The sequence below is a fragment of the Herpailurus yagouaroundi genome, unplaced genomic scaffold (genome assembly GCF_014898765.1).
Source record: "Herpailurus yagouaroundi ecotype Mexico unplaced genomic scaffold, PumYag 530, whole genome shotgun sequence".
Lineage (NCBI taxonomy): Eukaryota > Metazoa > Chordata > Mammalia > Carnivora > Felidae > Herpailurus > Herpailurus yagouaroundi.
The window spans coordinates 5,067,451-5,083,664 of record NW_024412747.1 but is presented as its reverse complement, the minus strand read 5'-3'; the positions used below and the strand labels follow the sequence as shown (position 1 = coordinate 5,083,664).

The following is a 16,214-nucleotide window of genomic DNA, read 5'->3' as shown; positions in this document are numbered from 1 at the left end:
AATCCACAGCACTCAAATGAGTTAAAACGTTATGTCCATATAAAAACCTGTATGTTAAGGTTTAGAGCAGCTTTATTCATAATTGCCAGAATTTAAAAACAACCGAGGTGTCTTTCGGGAGGTGAATGAATGAATGAGCAGTGGCATATCAGACAATGGAATGTTATTCAGTGATAGGAAGATGTGAGCTATCAAGCCATGAAAAGACATGCATATTTCTTAGTGAAAGACGCTAATCGGAAAAGGCTTCACAGCATAGGATTCCAGTTAGAGGACATTCCGGAAAAGGCAGAACGATGGATGCAGAGAAAGTATCGGTGGTTGCCCAGGGTTTGGGGCTGGGGGGAGAGAAGAAAGGGACAAGTAGGTGGAGCACAGGGGATTTTTAGGGCAGTGAGACTCATCAGTGTGATAGGGTAATGGTATTTGTGTCATTACACACTTACCAAAGTCCATGAAATATACAAAACAAAGAGTGAACCCCAATGTAAACTATGGACATTAGTTAATAATCATGCATCAATACTGGCTCATCAATTATAACAAATATATCCCATTAACGCAAGATGTTAATAATAGAGAGGGAGGAGGAGGGGACTGGTGAGGAGGTGTGGGGACCTCTCTGCCCCTTCTGTTCAGTTTCTCTGTGAACCTAATACTGCCCTTGAATTTTAAAAATTACTTAGGTTGAGCTATAGGGAAATGCCATTTCCACAGGTTAAAACTGACCGAGTATCAATGATTTTACATGATTCAACATAATAGAGATTGCTACTGCGATGAGGACACTGCCCCATATGCACTACAGCCAGAACCAAGCTAAGGTACGTATATACATATTTGCTTCTATTTTCAAACAGAAAGAATTAAAGTTTGGGTTCAGATAAACCACCAGCCTGTAAGCTTTGTGAGGACAGCGGCCATGTGTATCTTGCTGGCCACGAATTTCCAAAACTTAGCACGGAGTCCACTGTGTGCAAAGTGTGCGCACGATAGTCTTCAGTAAACCAAGCTATTAAGGGATAAGCAAACAGACCAAAAGAAAGTTAAAAAGAAGGAAAAAGATGAAGACATAGGAATGACTCAGAGAATGGAGAAAATAAGTGCAACTAATTAAGAAATCGAAGGGGGGCTCCTTGCCGACAAATAAAACAAGCATCCGGCTGGTCAGAGGGGAAAGGACAAAAATGGTAGAGCATGTCAGACTTAGTGTGGATCAAGCAAAGTCTGAAACATTTTCATACGCATTTTCTCACTGAAACCTCGCCACTCATACCGTGTCCCAAGATAAATTTCAGATGGATTCACCACAATTTACAAACTGTACACGTCAATGCCATGAAGGGACCTCATTTGAATGCTTGAACAAAGCTGAATATTTGAACAAACAAAAAGCAAAGTACAAACACACTTACTGGGCATCTGGAGAAATTTAAACACTGAATATTTGAAATCAAGAAATTATCATGAACATTTTTAGGTATGATAAGAGCCTATTTCAGCCCTTTTTAAAAAAATGTTTTTAATGATTTATTCATTTTTTGAGAGAGAGAGAGAGAGAGAGAGAAACAGGGTGTGAGTCAAGTAGGGACAGAGAGAGAGGGAAACACAGAATCCAAAGCAGGATCCAGGTTCTCAGCTGTCAGCACAGAGCCTGACACGGGGCTCGAACCCATGAACCACGACATCATGACCTGAGCCAAAGCTGGATGCTTAACCGACTGAGCCATCGAGGTGCCCCTATTTAGCCCCTTTTAAAGTCTTTATCTTTTAGCAGCACATACTTCTAGATGAAATGAGAAGATCTGACACAGAAGTCCAACAAAAAGAACTGATTCAATAAATTCTAAAAGATTTAATCACCTGAAATTTTAAATATCACATGGTGGAAGATTATTTAGCAACATGTTAAAATGCTCAAATGTACGTGAAGATGAAAAATAAAATTCGGAACAGCATAATTGTAACTTTGTTTAGAAAATCACACATATTAATATTTATTTTATCTTATTTTATTTTTAAGTAGGCTCCATGCCCAGCATGGGACCCAGCGCGAGGGCTGGAACTCACAACACTGGGATCAAGTCGGACGCTTAACCGACTGAACCACTCAGGCGCCCCTACTATGTTATTATATGTATATGAGGTGAGAAAGCAAGACTGAGAATACATATACTGAAAACATTAATAATTAAGGCAAAAATTATGGATTTAATTTGGTTGCAGGCATTACAGGTTATTTTTATTTTCTTTATATGCTTCTGTATTTTTCAGATTCCACCTAATGAGATGCAGTGTTATCAAGAAAATACGATGAAATTCTAATTTTTAAAGGCCCTGATTTTCTCCTCCTTCTTCATTCCATTACCCTACTCTATGCCCTCATGATTTCACACCTAAATTATTTTAGCATGGCTCAAGTTGATTTCTCTTGTTTCTGAGCATACACAGACAAACTTGCTTTCTAAAATAAATTAATCACATCCCTGCCCTCGGTAATCTCAGTAATCAGTAATTGGGAGAAATATAAATCTTTTTTTAAAAAGCTCCCTGTCCTCAAAACCTGTAGAACTGTATAAGATTAGAATTCAACCAGCTAGACCCATCATATGAGCTGACGTGAGTAGTGTGGATGGAGTCCCATGGTTTCAGCCAAAACAAAGAGGAGGAAGCAGACCAATGAAGACCGCACGGACAAAAGGAGCACCGCGAGGCCACAGTGGCACCCCGAGGCTGCCAAGGCTGTCGCAGGTGAGGCAGTACTAGTTAAGGGTCTCCACAAGAGCAAGGGTGGCAGAAAAGGAAAGGCACTGAGGATTTCATGGTGGGTTCGATGCATAAAGTCAGGAAGAATCAGGAATTACCAAAATGCGAGACTTGGGCAAATGGGTAGGTGGAACTGCCATTAACGAACAGAACAAAAAGCAAAAGAGGAGGTCTGTGTTCCTGTTTTTGAGTTATCGTGACTCCCGATACATCTCATCCGGACTCAAGATCTGCCCACGAGCCCTACCTTCTCTTCTAAGTAAGTCTGTCTCTATCCCCAACATTCTCCTGTCTCCCCATAAGAATCCTAGCTGCACTGTTAGGTCCATTCAAAGCAAACAGACAATATTTTAAAAGCTCTGTTGGTAGGGGCGCCTGGGTGGCTCAGTCAATTGAGCAACCGATTTCAGCTCAGGTCATGATCTCACAGTCCGTGGGTTTGGGCCCCACGCCAGGCTCTGTGCTGATAGCTCAGAGCCTGGAACCTGCTTCAGATTCTGTGTCTCCTTCTCTCTCTACCCTGCCCCACTCGGACTCTATCTCTCTCAAAAAAAAAAAAAAAAAACATTAAAAAAAAGAAAAAGAAAACCTCTATTGGTAGATAACAAAGCCATCACTGTATGTTACATAAGAGACTAGTAGTGAATCAGAATAAAATTTTTATAACATTTCAAAGACCTTATCATTAAATTATTTTCAATCTCACCTCTGTCCACAATGAGGTTCCTCGTCCTAAGGACTCCTCTTGTCTCAGACACATGAGAAAAGTTGAAATATCAGAGAGTGACACCTTCTCCTATAAGATGGTGGGGGGTCGGGGAGAAGGTGTCAGGGCAGTTAAAAAAAAAAAATCACTCATTTAAAAATTTTTAAGCAAATAAAATGAAATCACTGTAAAAGCAAAGCATACTATTTAAAGTAGAATATTACTGGCTAAATCAAAAGAAAGCTATTTTTTTAAAAAGAAAATACTCAACCTTAGAAATGAAGATACTGACTACAAACGTTACATCATTACTTAAAGTCAATGATTATTTTATACATCTATTTTCCTTACAGTCAAGGCTACTACCCTAAAGATGGTCACAGTCTAAAAGCAAAACAAAAACATTCTATAAGAAATGACTTAAGTCGAAAAGCGATGCTTCCTTTTCTAAGCCCTGCTTTATGAAACGACACCCTGCCTCATGAAAACCACCTAAGTCTTTTCATTCTCTTAAGACTGTACATCTTGAGGGGCGCCTGGGTGGCGCAGTCGGTTGAGCGTCCGACTTCAGCCAGGTCACGATCTCGCGGTCCGTGAGTTCGAGCCCCGCGTCGAGCTCTGGGCTGATGGCTCAGAGCCTGGAGCCTGTTTCCGATTCTGTGTCTCCCTCTCTCTCTGCCCCTCCCCCGTTCATGCTCTGTCTCTGTCCCAAAAATAAATAAACGTTGAAAAAAAAAATTTAAAAAAAGACTGTACATCTTGAATTAAGATACCTTGCTCTAGGCCAGGAGTCAGCAAAACCACTCGCAGCTGTTTTGTAAATAAAGTTTTAGTGGTACAGAGTCCCTTTATCTATAAACTGTCTATGGCTGCTTTTAAGTTGTAACAGATACACACAGCACCTTAAAAAAATGGGACTTTTTCTGGCCCTTCACGGGAAAAGTTTGCTAACCCTTATTTTTAGCAATCGTAGTGGTGTGGCTCTGTAAAAAACAAAGATACTCTACATTCCTTGAAGGTGGATTTACAGGAAGATGTGAAGAGGAAACCCCTCTCCCCCCAGTGAAATCACCCGAAACAGGTTTAATCCCTCCAGCAACAAGCTGTAACAACATGCGAAATGTTGTCTACCAGGGAAGAGACTTATGGCCCTGGGTTTTTACTGGGAGCTGATCACACAGCCATCTCTCCAGAGCACCTACCAAAACCCCAGACTCCGAGAAGGAGGAGGTGTTCAGTATAGACGACTGTGTGTGTAAACACCTGAGGCATAGTACATCGCTCTTACTAGTGAGGATAGGGGGAAACCTCCTGAAATCCAAGTTCCCAGCCACGAGCGAGGGCCGGGCTGACCTTATGAGCAGGGCTTTCTAATGACAGCACCACAGGCCTGCTATGCTGACACTTTTCTGCACACCTGCTCATGGAGAAAGACTTGTAAATTGAAGTATCATGAGTAAAGAAGACAAACTTACCACGTCTACCAAATTCATGGCTGTCTGAAGAAGGTAGCACTGAGCCGCCCCTCTCAATAGAATCTGATGGGTGATCATAGTACACTGAAGAACATCCCTGACGCCAAAAAACAAAAACAATGCATTTCCATGTTCTCAAAGACAATTCTGATAACTCGTAAATATTGACAAGCTGATTTCTAGTATCTACGATTCCCGTTGCAGAAAGTCACTGTCAGTGCGACTTCAAGGCTTTTATTTTCCATGAGGTCTCTACTAGAACTCAATTTACTATGAAACATACTTCTTTCAAAGACTATAAATGACACTTTTAAAATAAGAAGTTTACGGTTTTTGAAATACTTTACAATCAATATTACCGTCTGGCATTTTAGTTCTAGTTTCCTACATTATCAATGTAATTTAAGAGAACCTTACTGGCCTTGTTTCAAAATCATCAAAATCCAATAATCAGTAATTCAAATGGTCAATTGGATTCAAAAATCCAATGATCAGGAATTCATAAAAACAAAGTAAGCTCAACCACACACACAGATTTTTTTTTTTTACTACTTAATATAAAAATTAAGGGCTCAGAAGTCCCAAGGCCAGTATTAACCAAAACCACTCACGATAGATGAAAGCAGAGGGGAAAACAACATTTATGACGGAGAGTTATGGCAGATAACCATATGTGAACCCACAAACGTATGTGAGCAGGAAGTAAATTACCTGAGAGCAAGAAGGGCTTCAATACCCAGGGCCTTACATCGTGGGACATTTGCCAAAGCCTTTGACAGAAACAAAATGGGAATGGCACACCAATGTCTACTTGACATCTTCTGAATACACTTTAATAGGAAACTGCCTGAAAGAAAAAGTTGTAAAATATCACCGTTGCCAAGAAGCACCTGGAAAGCTTCTCAACGTCAGCAGTCATTAGGTATGAAAATGCACATCAAAAACCATGAGACAGAACTTCACACCCACGAGGAGGGCTACAATCAAAAGGATAAACAGTAACAAGTGCTGACACAGACACAGAGAAATTGGAACCCTCCCACACTGCTGGTGGGAGTGCACAACGGTGCAGCCAGTATGGAAAAGTTGGGTAGCTCTTCCACGAGTTAAACGGAGAATTACCAGAGGAGCCAACAATTCCTCCCCTGGGCATATACTCAAAAGAACTGAAGGCAGACGTTCATACAAGAATGTGTATGTGAATATGCACAGGAGAGTTATTCATAATATTCAAAAGTGGAACCAGGGCACCCGGGTGGCTTAGTTCGTTAAGCATCTGACTCTCGATCTCGGCTCAGGTCATGATCTCAGGGTTCATGAGTTCGATACTGAGTGGGGCCTCTGTGCTGACAGCGTGGAGCCTGCCTGGGATTCTGTTTCTCCCTCTCTCTGGGCCCCTGCCCTGCTTGTGCTCACTCGCCTTCTCAAAAATAAATAAGTAAACTTAAAAAGCAAAAGTGGAACCAATCCAGATGTCTACCAACTGATAAAAGGATAAGTAAAATGTGAGATATCTATACAGTACAGTATTATTCAGTCACAAAAAAGAATGAAATATTGATACATGGGTCATTATTGGATGACCCATCATGGATTAATCTAAAAACATTATGCTAAATGAAAGAAACCAGACATAAAATAAGAGGCCACATACTGTATGATTCCATGTATATGAAATGTCTAGAATCGGCAAACCTGTTGAGAAAGGAGATTAGTGGCTGACAGGAACTGAAAGAAGATTAGTGGAAACTGATTGATGATGGGCATAGAGTTTCTTTTGGGGGGTGATGAAAATATTCTGGAATTAGAAGTAATGGTTGTACAACTTTGCGAATGTACTAAAAAACAAATGAATTGAACACTTTAAAAGGGTTTTATGGTATGTGAATTTTAGCTCAACAAACCTGCTGGAAAAAATCAATGTAATTTCAAATTACATTCCTCTAAGTATTCTACTCTATTGTAAAGATTCTGATAACCATGCAGCTATAGTAAAAAAAAAAAAAAAAAAAAAAAAAAAAGCTTAAGGTAAAAGATCAACTTTTTACCATTAAAAGCCATTCTTCTGTTGGAGATATTAAAGAAAAACAGGGTAAGAATGGGTCTAATCAGGGCGCCTGGGTGGCTCAGTCGGTTAAGCACCTGACTTCGGCTCAGGTCATCATCCCAGCCCCACATCAGGCTCTGTGCTGACAGCTCAGGGTCTGGAGCCTGCTTTGGATTCTGTGTCTCCCTCTCTCTCTGCCCCTCCTCTGCTCACAGTCTGCCTCTTAAAAATAAATAAACATTAGAAAAAAAATAAAAAAAAAAAGACATTTCATAGCTTTCAAAAAAAAAAAAAGAATGGATCTAATCACTGTTTATTTTTCTATTTTGAGATACAAACATCAGGTGCTCTGTCCTGCCTTCTCTGCTAATATGTGATTTCTTAAAGGACCCTTAAGTCATGCAATTAGCGTAAATGTCTGTTTGCTCTGATCATCCCTATAGAATGACTTAAGAAATCCTTGGAAGCTGCTGAAAGGAACTTGTGTTTCATGTTTTACTTATAAAATAATACTTTATACTACTTATTTATAAAATATCATGCATTTTGTATCTTCCAAAGTATCTAGCACAAAACTAGATACATTTAAGATACTCACTGGAAATTGTTGACTAAAAAACTACCAAGTAAAACCTGAGTAAACAAACACTTTACTTGCCCTCTTGTGGGACTAATTAAGTTCCCCCTTTTGCCTAACACGTCACTCACAGCACAGAAGACGGCGATGGCCACGCTTCCATTTCACATTCATTCGACATGCTTACAGGTATCCTCTGCATGCTGGCTATGGCCACAGACAGCAGGCACTGAAACCCGGGGGGCACTGACCCCCACCCCCTCCCTCACTCAGCGCTGATCTGGGATGTGCCAATGTGGTCAGCACAGTAATCTCCGTATGGCTGACTTCGGGCAAACTACAGAGCGTCTGAGAGTTACCTTCTCCAGGAGCGGATTTTTTACAAAAGCAATCAAAGTAATCAATTTTCCAAAAATCTGAAGTTGAGATATACAGATCATCTTTTCCCTTTTCTCCTGACTTTTAAGTAGACATTACCATTGGTTACTTGTTTCGCTATACTTGCAGATGAAATACAAAAGGAAACGTGCATATATTTCATACCCAGGTTCACTTTACAAGCCACAAAGCCACGAGTGAAAAGGACGCAGGAAGTAGAGTTAAGTCTTTCTGCTCAGCAAACAAAAGAACACTGGTTTTGTTCTTTGCTTATCAACTTAACTCCTCAGAAAGGAAAATAAACCCCCAATGTGAAAGGGTATTTCTAAGATATAAAGTCTTACATAAAACAACTGTATGTTTCTGTGACCTTTTAAGTTCATATCTATAGACGGGCAGTTTTGCCACAATGGATATTCTGTTTACAACTTTTTCCTAAACCCAGGCTTCTCTTTCTTCAAACAATTTTACTGATTTTTAGAAAACGAATAGAGAAAACTAGAAAAGACAGCCAACTGCAGCACCCATTCTAAAATTACTTCTATGTTGGGGCGCCTGGGGTGGCTCAGTCGGTTAAGCGTCCAACTTTGGCTCAGGTCCTGATCTCACAGGTTCATAGGTTTGGGACCTGTGTCGAGTTCTGTGCTGACAGCCTGGAGCCTGCTTCCGATAGTTTCCCCCTCTGTCTGCCCCTCCCCCACTCGTGCTTGCTCTCTCTCCCTCTCTCAAATATAAACAAAAAAAATTTTTTTAATTACTTCCACTTTACTCATGCCAATACTAGTAATTACATATTATATATAAAGGCAAAAGTGTGCACTCAATTACAATAAACACCTGTATAATTCTGACAAAATAGGTAAATTCCAAAACAAGGAAATTACTTTGCTAATATTGATTATAATAGTTATAGGGTAGTGCTTACCACCAATATACTAAAAAAATTTTTTAAGCCTTAAAGCTAATAAATTAAAAAACTCTTTGCCGGGGCGCCTGGGTGGCGCAGTCGGTTAAGCGGCCGACTTCAGCCAGGTCACGATCTCGCGGTCCGTGAGTTCGAGCCCCGCGTCGGGCTCTGGGCTGATGGCTCGGAGCCTGGAGCCTGTTTCCGATTCTGTGTCTCCCTCTCTCTCTGCCCCTCCCCCGTTCATGCTCTGTCTCTCTCTGTCCCAAAAATAAATAAACGTTGAAAAAATAATAATAATAATAAAAAAAAAAAAAAAAAACTCTTTGCCAACACATACTCTTTATTTCTTCTGGAAGAAGAGAAATATAAGTGACTAAAAACTTCTGTAACTTCAGTCCCAATGGAGAACCACTTCCTATCAGCTGGCCTGGGGACCTATAGACAAATGAGGGAAAGAAACAAATATTTAAAATTTACAAATAAGGATACTGAAACTAGATGAACTATGGCTCAAAAGTCTTTCAACAACAAACATCTTTTTCTGAACCTGCATTTTATTTTTCAGTGAAATTTTGAAGCTCCTTCTGATTACAGAAACATCAGGGTCTTCTAGGAAAACGGACATGGGTTAATAACGTAACATACTAAGCAGCCGTGAATTTCCTTTTTGCGATAATTTCCCTGACACGCATATAGGACTCTTGCTAAACGGCGTCAGTTTTTAAAAAGTCTAAAACTGATCATTTGCAATTATACTTCATTGTTTCCAACGTATAATCCAATGATTTCAAATCTTTAAGTATTAAATAAAAGAAATAACATTCCCAGAAAAACATATATGGGTCATTAATTACTTCTGCAAGAGCATTTAACTATTCGCGTCTACTGAAGTCGTGGTTTTTTTCTGCCATATGCTTCCGCCAGGGACATTATCTGTTAATTGAACACATTAGAGTGGGCGAAAACTGAAGGCATTTCATAATAAATGTGTCTGCCGGCTCCTTTAGAGGCACCAAGTAGGTTTTACTGCTCTCCAGCTGTCTAATTGCTTCACAGAACTATTCAATAGTAATGAGTTATCTGAAAACTAATTGGCAAATCAAGCATTGCTATGTTCTTTCAATATTTATTAAACAGGATTAAATATTAACAGCAGCACAAACTAACTTAAACATCTCAAAGAGACTGGCAGCGGGTGTGTGTTTGTTTTTCTGTTTAGAGGTACACCGAACAGAAGACCTGCAAGTATAAATTTACTTCATCGATGTTGGAAAGACAACGGAAGTTCAAAAGCAAGGGGAAATTCTGAAGGTATAATTCAAGAGTACAGATAACGCTGAAAAACTGAGGCCATCGCACAATGACAAACTTTTCACTGTCTGACTTTTCAAAGTGGAGAGGGGGCAGGAAGTGATATATTCTAGACAATGGCAGCCGCTGTCAGATTTGGAAACGGCAAGGTTAGTGAGCCCTGTGGTATCAGATTGGCATCGGAGGTGCTGCTGTGAACTCCTGGCTTTTCACGTGGATGGAGAGGCAAGTAGACAGACAGACTGACAGACCAACCCTGAAAAGGATGCAGATGGGTAAGTCCGCCCAGCAGACAGAGCTGCGGGTTAGCCAAAGTCACTATAATTTGCAAAAGGGCAGAAAACAGAGCAAGGGGAAGAAAGTAAATAAACTCTGTGACCTATACTTTCCAGAAGCCCAAGAGTGGAAGGGTTCAAGGTAAGAAATAAGAGAAAAAGAAGGAACACTTGATACGCTAATAGAAAGAGAGCAAGAAGAACCACAAACACAGAGGGACGTTGTAACAAGAAAAAGTTTCATGTCTCTTCAGCAACACGTAAGATGTACCAAATGCATTAAACTGCCTGGTCCTATTTCACAAACATGTTAAATTTATACATCAAGTACATATTCCTACATTGCTGCTGGGTTACATACTGCCTGTTTACCTGCTATATAGAGAGCTCTCTGAAAGTGCATCCATTAATGGTCCAATAATAAACTAAAAAAAAAGAAAAAAGAAAAAAAGTAATTAATGTTAAGCTACAGCTGCAACTTTGAAAAGTCAGCTTTGCCCTAACTGCATATCCCAGCAGCGATGCAGACGAGCTGGTCTATGCAAAGCTCATCTCTTACCCTGTAGGCTAATTCCATGCTAACCTTGGAGGGTCCCTTAAGTCCATTGCCACAACAAATACAGAATTTTCCCACCTGATAAAAACTTAGGAAGAGCGTTCATATAGGGCCAGGAAGGAAGAAACAAACCCCAAGAAGAAATACACGATGGAAAATAAGCACAGTTACAGAGGAAAAAAACAAAAAAGATACTCAAGAGAAAATTTAGGCTCCTATGCCTGGAAAATAAAATGGGGGGAAAATTATATTTTCAAAAATATTACCCGACATAGGGCCAAAAAAGCAAGAGTCTAGGAAGCGCAGGGAGGACAGGAGAATGTGGAAAATGAGACATCTCAAAACATGACAGCAGGTCCTCAGTTAGGAAAGTTTACTAGGGTGTCTCTAAATAAGGGGTAAATCACTGTGCTCCCAGTGATCACGTGACTCACTGGCACCGTAAGACTTAAATCACGGCTATAATTCTCAGTCTCCGCTTTGTGTGATTTCTGATCAATGGACGTATAGATGCTAATAAATACAGCTCAAAAGGCGATCTCTGCTTAATACAATAGCTAACACTAATTCAGGGATTCAGAACTGTGGAAGCAGCATCGTTATGCAAATCTATAAAGTGTTACTTGCTATGTGAGAGCCCCAATATACAGATTTTTTGAAGATCACTTAAGATGCAACAAATGCCTTTTCCTCTCATCTCTTGACAAAGCGAACGGGGGCGGGGGGGGGGTGGCGGGGTGGTGGGGAGAAGCTGTCAGTACCTCAGAAAATTCTGGCGAAAACGGAAGAAACTTTGTCTCATATAGCTCCAAAAAATGGAGAACACCTTCTTTGGTCAGGATTTTATTTTCGCTTTCAAACATTCTTTTATAAATACACATATGCCAGGATGGGTGAAAGAGCCAATTTCCTGTGGAAATAAACACCCGATGTTGTTGACAGCTGATTCTCACATTATGTCGTGCCACACAGACTATAGATTCATAAATAAACACATTTACACACAGATACGTTAACTTCATTAGGACACTACAGCACTGAGTTTTTAAATCATATCCAAGGGTGCTCACCGAGTGACCAAAAGGACTTCAGTCTTCAGTGTTCCATGATCAGATAGTTTCACTTAGAGAGACCGCAGGCAACTTTACCACCTCTACGGCACACAGGGTTGGGACTTTAGATTTGGGGCCATTTCAAACAATCCCTGTCACCCTACTTCAGTCCATTTTTCACACAGAAACCTGAAACTGTCCCTCCTCCACTTAAAACCCTTGAGTGGCTTCTCATACGTGGAATAAAATCTTAACGGGGCACCTGGGTGACTCAGTCGACTCTCGATTTTGGTTCAGGTCATTATCTCTCGGTTCGTGAGATCGAGGCCCGTGTTGGGCTCTGTGCTGAGTGTGCAGCCTGCTTAGGACTCTCTCTCTCTCTGCTGCTCGCTCCTGTTCCCATCTCAGGACCTCTGTACACAGTGTCGCCTCAACTCTGAAGTTGGACGTCCTTTCTCAGGTAGGCCTTCCCTGCCCCGCTCACTATATACTCCATTTCAGTCCTTTGGTACCTTTACAGAACTTATCGCGTGACTTTTTTTTCACGGAAACGAGACAAAAGTTAAATCAAAAATAGTACATCTGTCTCACCGCTTTTTTCCTAGCACTTAGCATATACTGGACACTAAGGAATTTCTGTTAAATATATAAATGAGTGAGGGCAAAAACACACAAAAAAAATGGAATAAATATGTACCTTAGAGATTTTTTTTAAAACTCTTTTGAAATATTCTTTAATTCTTCTAGGAAAAAAATTATTCAGCATTTTTAACTCATGGCATTCTAGAAATAAATTGGTCCATTATTTGTAATTTACGCCAAGATGCTTGTTCAATGCTTTGGCAATGGTAATTTTTCAAAATCTGTCACTGCTATTTGATTTGGCTTGCCAAGAGCTGTGGGCAAAACATGGTAATAAGAGAATCATTTTAATAGTAAATGCATAAGGGAAGTCACAACAGGATTCAATTAAATTCTAGCCCCAGGTGACTACAGATTCTTTCGCTCTGTGAAAAATCCCAGTGTATCCAAAAACAACTACAGCGCTTGGCTGGATAAAAGCTCAACTCCTAAGGGGTCAAACTATTAAAGTTGTAATTATCTAGAGAAGGCACTAAAACCCATTTACCTAGGTTAATTCTCATGGGTAAACATGATAATGTAACAGTTTATCATTCATATGCATACTAACCACTGTCAGCCTGCATTTAGCGGTTTTGTTGACTCAAACTTCATTTCATAAAATAATTTCAGGAAGCTCCGCTTCCTTCTATGTCTCCTAAAAGGCTCTCAAAATACAGTACTAGGGAAGGGCTTAAAAAACCATTTTCCAAATTCTGTCTTGGAATCTTCCTAAGAAGTCCAAGTGACAGAGTAGTAATTGAACCCCCCAAAAAGTAACCAACAAACAATGAAACGGATCTGGAGAATAAGAACGGAGAGCAGTTAAAATATAGAATACCAAGGAGCTATTATTAAAAACGTAGACCACACCGACATCAAAACATTACTGAAGAGCCCTTATCTTTTAAGGATATACGCTGAAATAATCATAGACAACATGATACGCTGTCTTGGGGTGGCTTCGCAGTCCCTGGTGGGGAAGCAGCAGGACGGGTTGAGAGAGGATACGAGGCACCGGTTGGCCACGTGTTGATCACTGTCCGAAGCTGGGTGAGGGGGTGCATTTTACACGCTATTCTCCTCCTTCTGTGAGGGTTGAAGTGTGCCGTCACCAAAAGTTTACAGAGTTAACCATACCTCCGACTCACAAAAAACTCTGCAGTCATTTAAAATTATGTTCTCAAAAACTATTTACGGATACAGGTAAACGCATCTGGACACAAGCCTAAGTGAGACAAACGTTATGATCAATCAGTCCAGAGGCGTGGGTCTGGAACGTTACCAGCCGTTCTCTTGGTGGCAGCAGATTCACATCATCCTCCTTACACTTTTAAAGTTTTCCCCAACTCTCTGTAATGAGTAAGAGGCAGGTATACAAACGAGGAGGAAAAAAGAAACTCTAAATGTCACAAGAATCAAAATAAAAGTAATCATTACCATTTTCCTCGGACACCGCATATTCAAACAGACTGTTGAGCTTTGGTAAAACTGGCTTTATAACATGGATCTGAAAACAAAAACAAAACACCATATGAAATAAAAATTCACCTTTGAAAACTTCGAGGTGAACTTGAAAAAAGAAAATGAATCTGCTTTTCATCCGTTTATAGAACAGTAGCCCTTCTGTTTTTTTTCCCCATAGAAAAACTATGCAGAAGGTGCCAGATCCTTCCAGTTGTTAAATCATATGAATTCTGGTGTATGAGACCGAGTGCGGCAAAGCTAACGAACACAGCCTAGGATAGAGTAACAGGACCGTCACATTTGTACAGTGAGAATCATAAACCACGTCATGTAATCCTCAGCTGTGCTGGGAAACAGGCAGAGCTGGTAATACCAACAGATTACAAAACAGGGAAAAAAATACTCTCTCTAGTCGCTCAAGTTGTTCAAGGCCATACATTTAGAAGTAGGGCCAGTTCAGAGTTCAGTGTTCAACTACTTAGACTACGGCAGGTAAATCAGAGTTTCTAAACAAATTATAGGGATCTTATGTATATACTGATTAAGGAAAACCATAAAAGTTTATTTGAATTTGGAAATGCTTTTTTTAACGTTTATTTCTTTTTTGAGAGGGAGAGAAAGTGCGAGCAAATGCGAGAGGAGCAGAGAGAGGGGGAGACAGAGGATCTGAATCAAAGCAGGCTCCACATGAAGAGCAGCGAGCCTGAGGCGGGGCTCGAACTCACAAACCAGGAGACGATGACCTGAGCCGAAATTGGATGCTCAAACAACTGATCCACCCAGATGCCCCAGATTTAGAAATTTAGTGGTGCCTGGGTGGCTCAGTCAGTTAAGTATCCAACTCTTGATCTTGGCTCAGGTCATGATCTCACAGTTCAGGATTGGCCCGTGGGGCTCCATGCCCATAGCCCGGAGCCAGCTTGGGATTTTCTCTCTCTCTCTCTCTCTCTGCCCCTCCCACACACATGCACAATCTCTCCCTCTCTGAGAGATTCCTCTCACCTTAAAAATTTCATGACTCTACAAAAACTAACTCAAAGTTAACTGAAAATGACTTTTCAAGTTTCCACTTGCATGACTACGTACACACAGATATAAGAACTAAAACAAGAAAGAAGGAAGGAAGGAAGAAAGGAAGGGAGACCGGCCTACAAAATTAAAGGGCAATTATTTATTTAACAACAATTCATCTCAGAATCACCTTAAGTAACATTTTCCTAAGTGTGTATTTCTTTGGAGATTATTCAGAACACTGAGAAAGTAAAAACTAACACTTTAGAAGGAAATGTCAAGGGAAGAATAAACAAGGCTAAAAGTCTCTGAGTCACAATTTAAGTCGATTAAAAATACGCTTTAATTTCCTGAGTTAACAGTTTTAAATTGCATTTATGCCAGAGAACAAAGGGCACTTGTATCCCATTATGCCTTACCCAAATTCGTCTTTTTTGCACTGCTTTTACAAAACATTTGAAAAAAAAAAATTAAAACTGCATCTACATAGGATTTGTTAAAATATGAAAACACCCACCTGATTTCCTTCTAGAGTTTCCATAATTAAAATATAGTTTTCCCAAAACTTGAGAAGTTCATCCTTTTTCTTCTCAGACCACCAAAACAGACTCGGGCCTGATGTGGTTTAAAAAGGAAAATTAGTTCCTCCTTTTGCGTATTTCTTAGGTTTCTTAATGACAGTCATTCTTAAAATCATGCCACTGTTACCAGATACCGTATCCTGTAATAATGCAGGGTACCACTGTATCAAAGCCCAGAGAGGAAGCTCGGGCTAACAAGAATCTCAAAAGGAGTTGTGTTTTTTTTTTTTTTTTCTTTCCTTTGCTTTTATATAAGATTACTGTTTTGGAGTTCTGGGTAAGAGTCATAAACCCTGCTTTCTCTCCCTAAGAACCTCGCTGTAACAGCCAAAGATTTTTCAGAGGCAAAAGCCCAGAAGTGTGGAGAAAACAGGGAAGCAGACAACAGCAGTGAAGCTTAGTTTGAAAAATTAGAGAAAAACTAAGCAGACTCAAGAAAAGTGAGTATTAAGTACCCACGGGGAAAGCCAAGAAAAAAACTGAT

At 40.1% G+C, this 16,214-nt stretch overlaps 1 protein-coding gene across 1 annotated transcript in view; it reads right to left on the bottom strand.

The window, feature by feature from the left end:
* TARBP1 (tRNA guanosine 2 -O-methyltransferase TARBP1) overlaps window positions 1-16,214 on the bottom strand; it is a 96,268-nt gene that overhangs the window by 74,123 nt on the left and 5,931 nt on the right. Inside the window, exons 3-10 of the mRNA XM_040464911.1 lie at window positions 15,667-15,764; window positions 14,112-14,181; window positions 11,760-11,908; window positions 10,815-10,867; window positions 9,194-9,291; window positions 5,659-5,794; window positions 4,948-5,044; window positions 3,473-3,562 (exon numbers count right to left, since the gene is read on the bottom strand). Coding sequence (XP_040320845.1) covers window positions 3,473-3,562; window positions 4,948-5,044; window positions 5,659-5,794; window positions 9,194-9,291; window positions 10,815-10,867; window positions 11,760-11,908; window positions 14,112-14,181; window positions 15,667-15,764 — 791 coding nt within the window. The remainder of the gene's footprint in view (window positions 1-3,472; window positions 3,563-4,947; window positions 5,045-5,658; window positions 5,795-9,193; window positions 9,292-10,814; window positions 10,868-11,759; window positions 11,909-14,111; window positions 14,182-15,666; window positions 15,765-16,214) is intronic.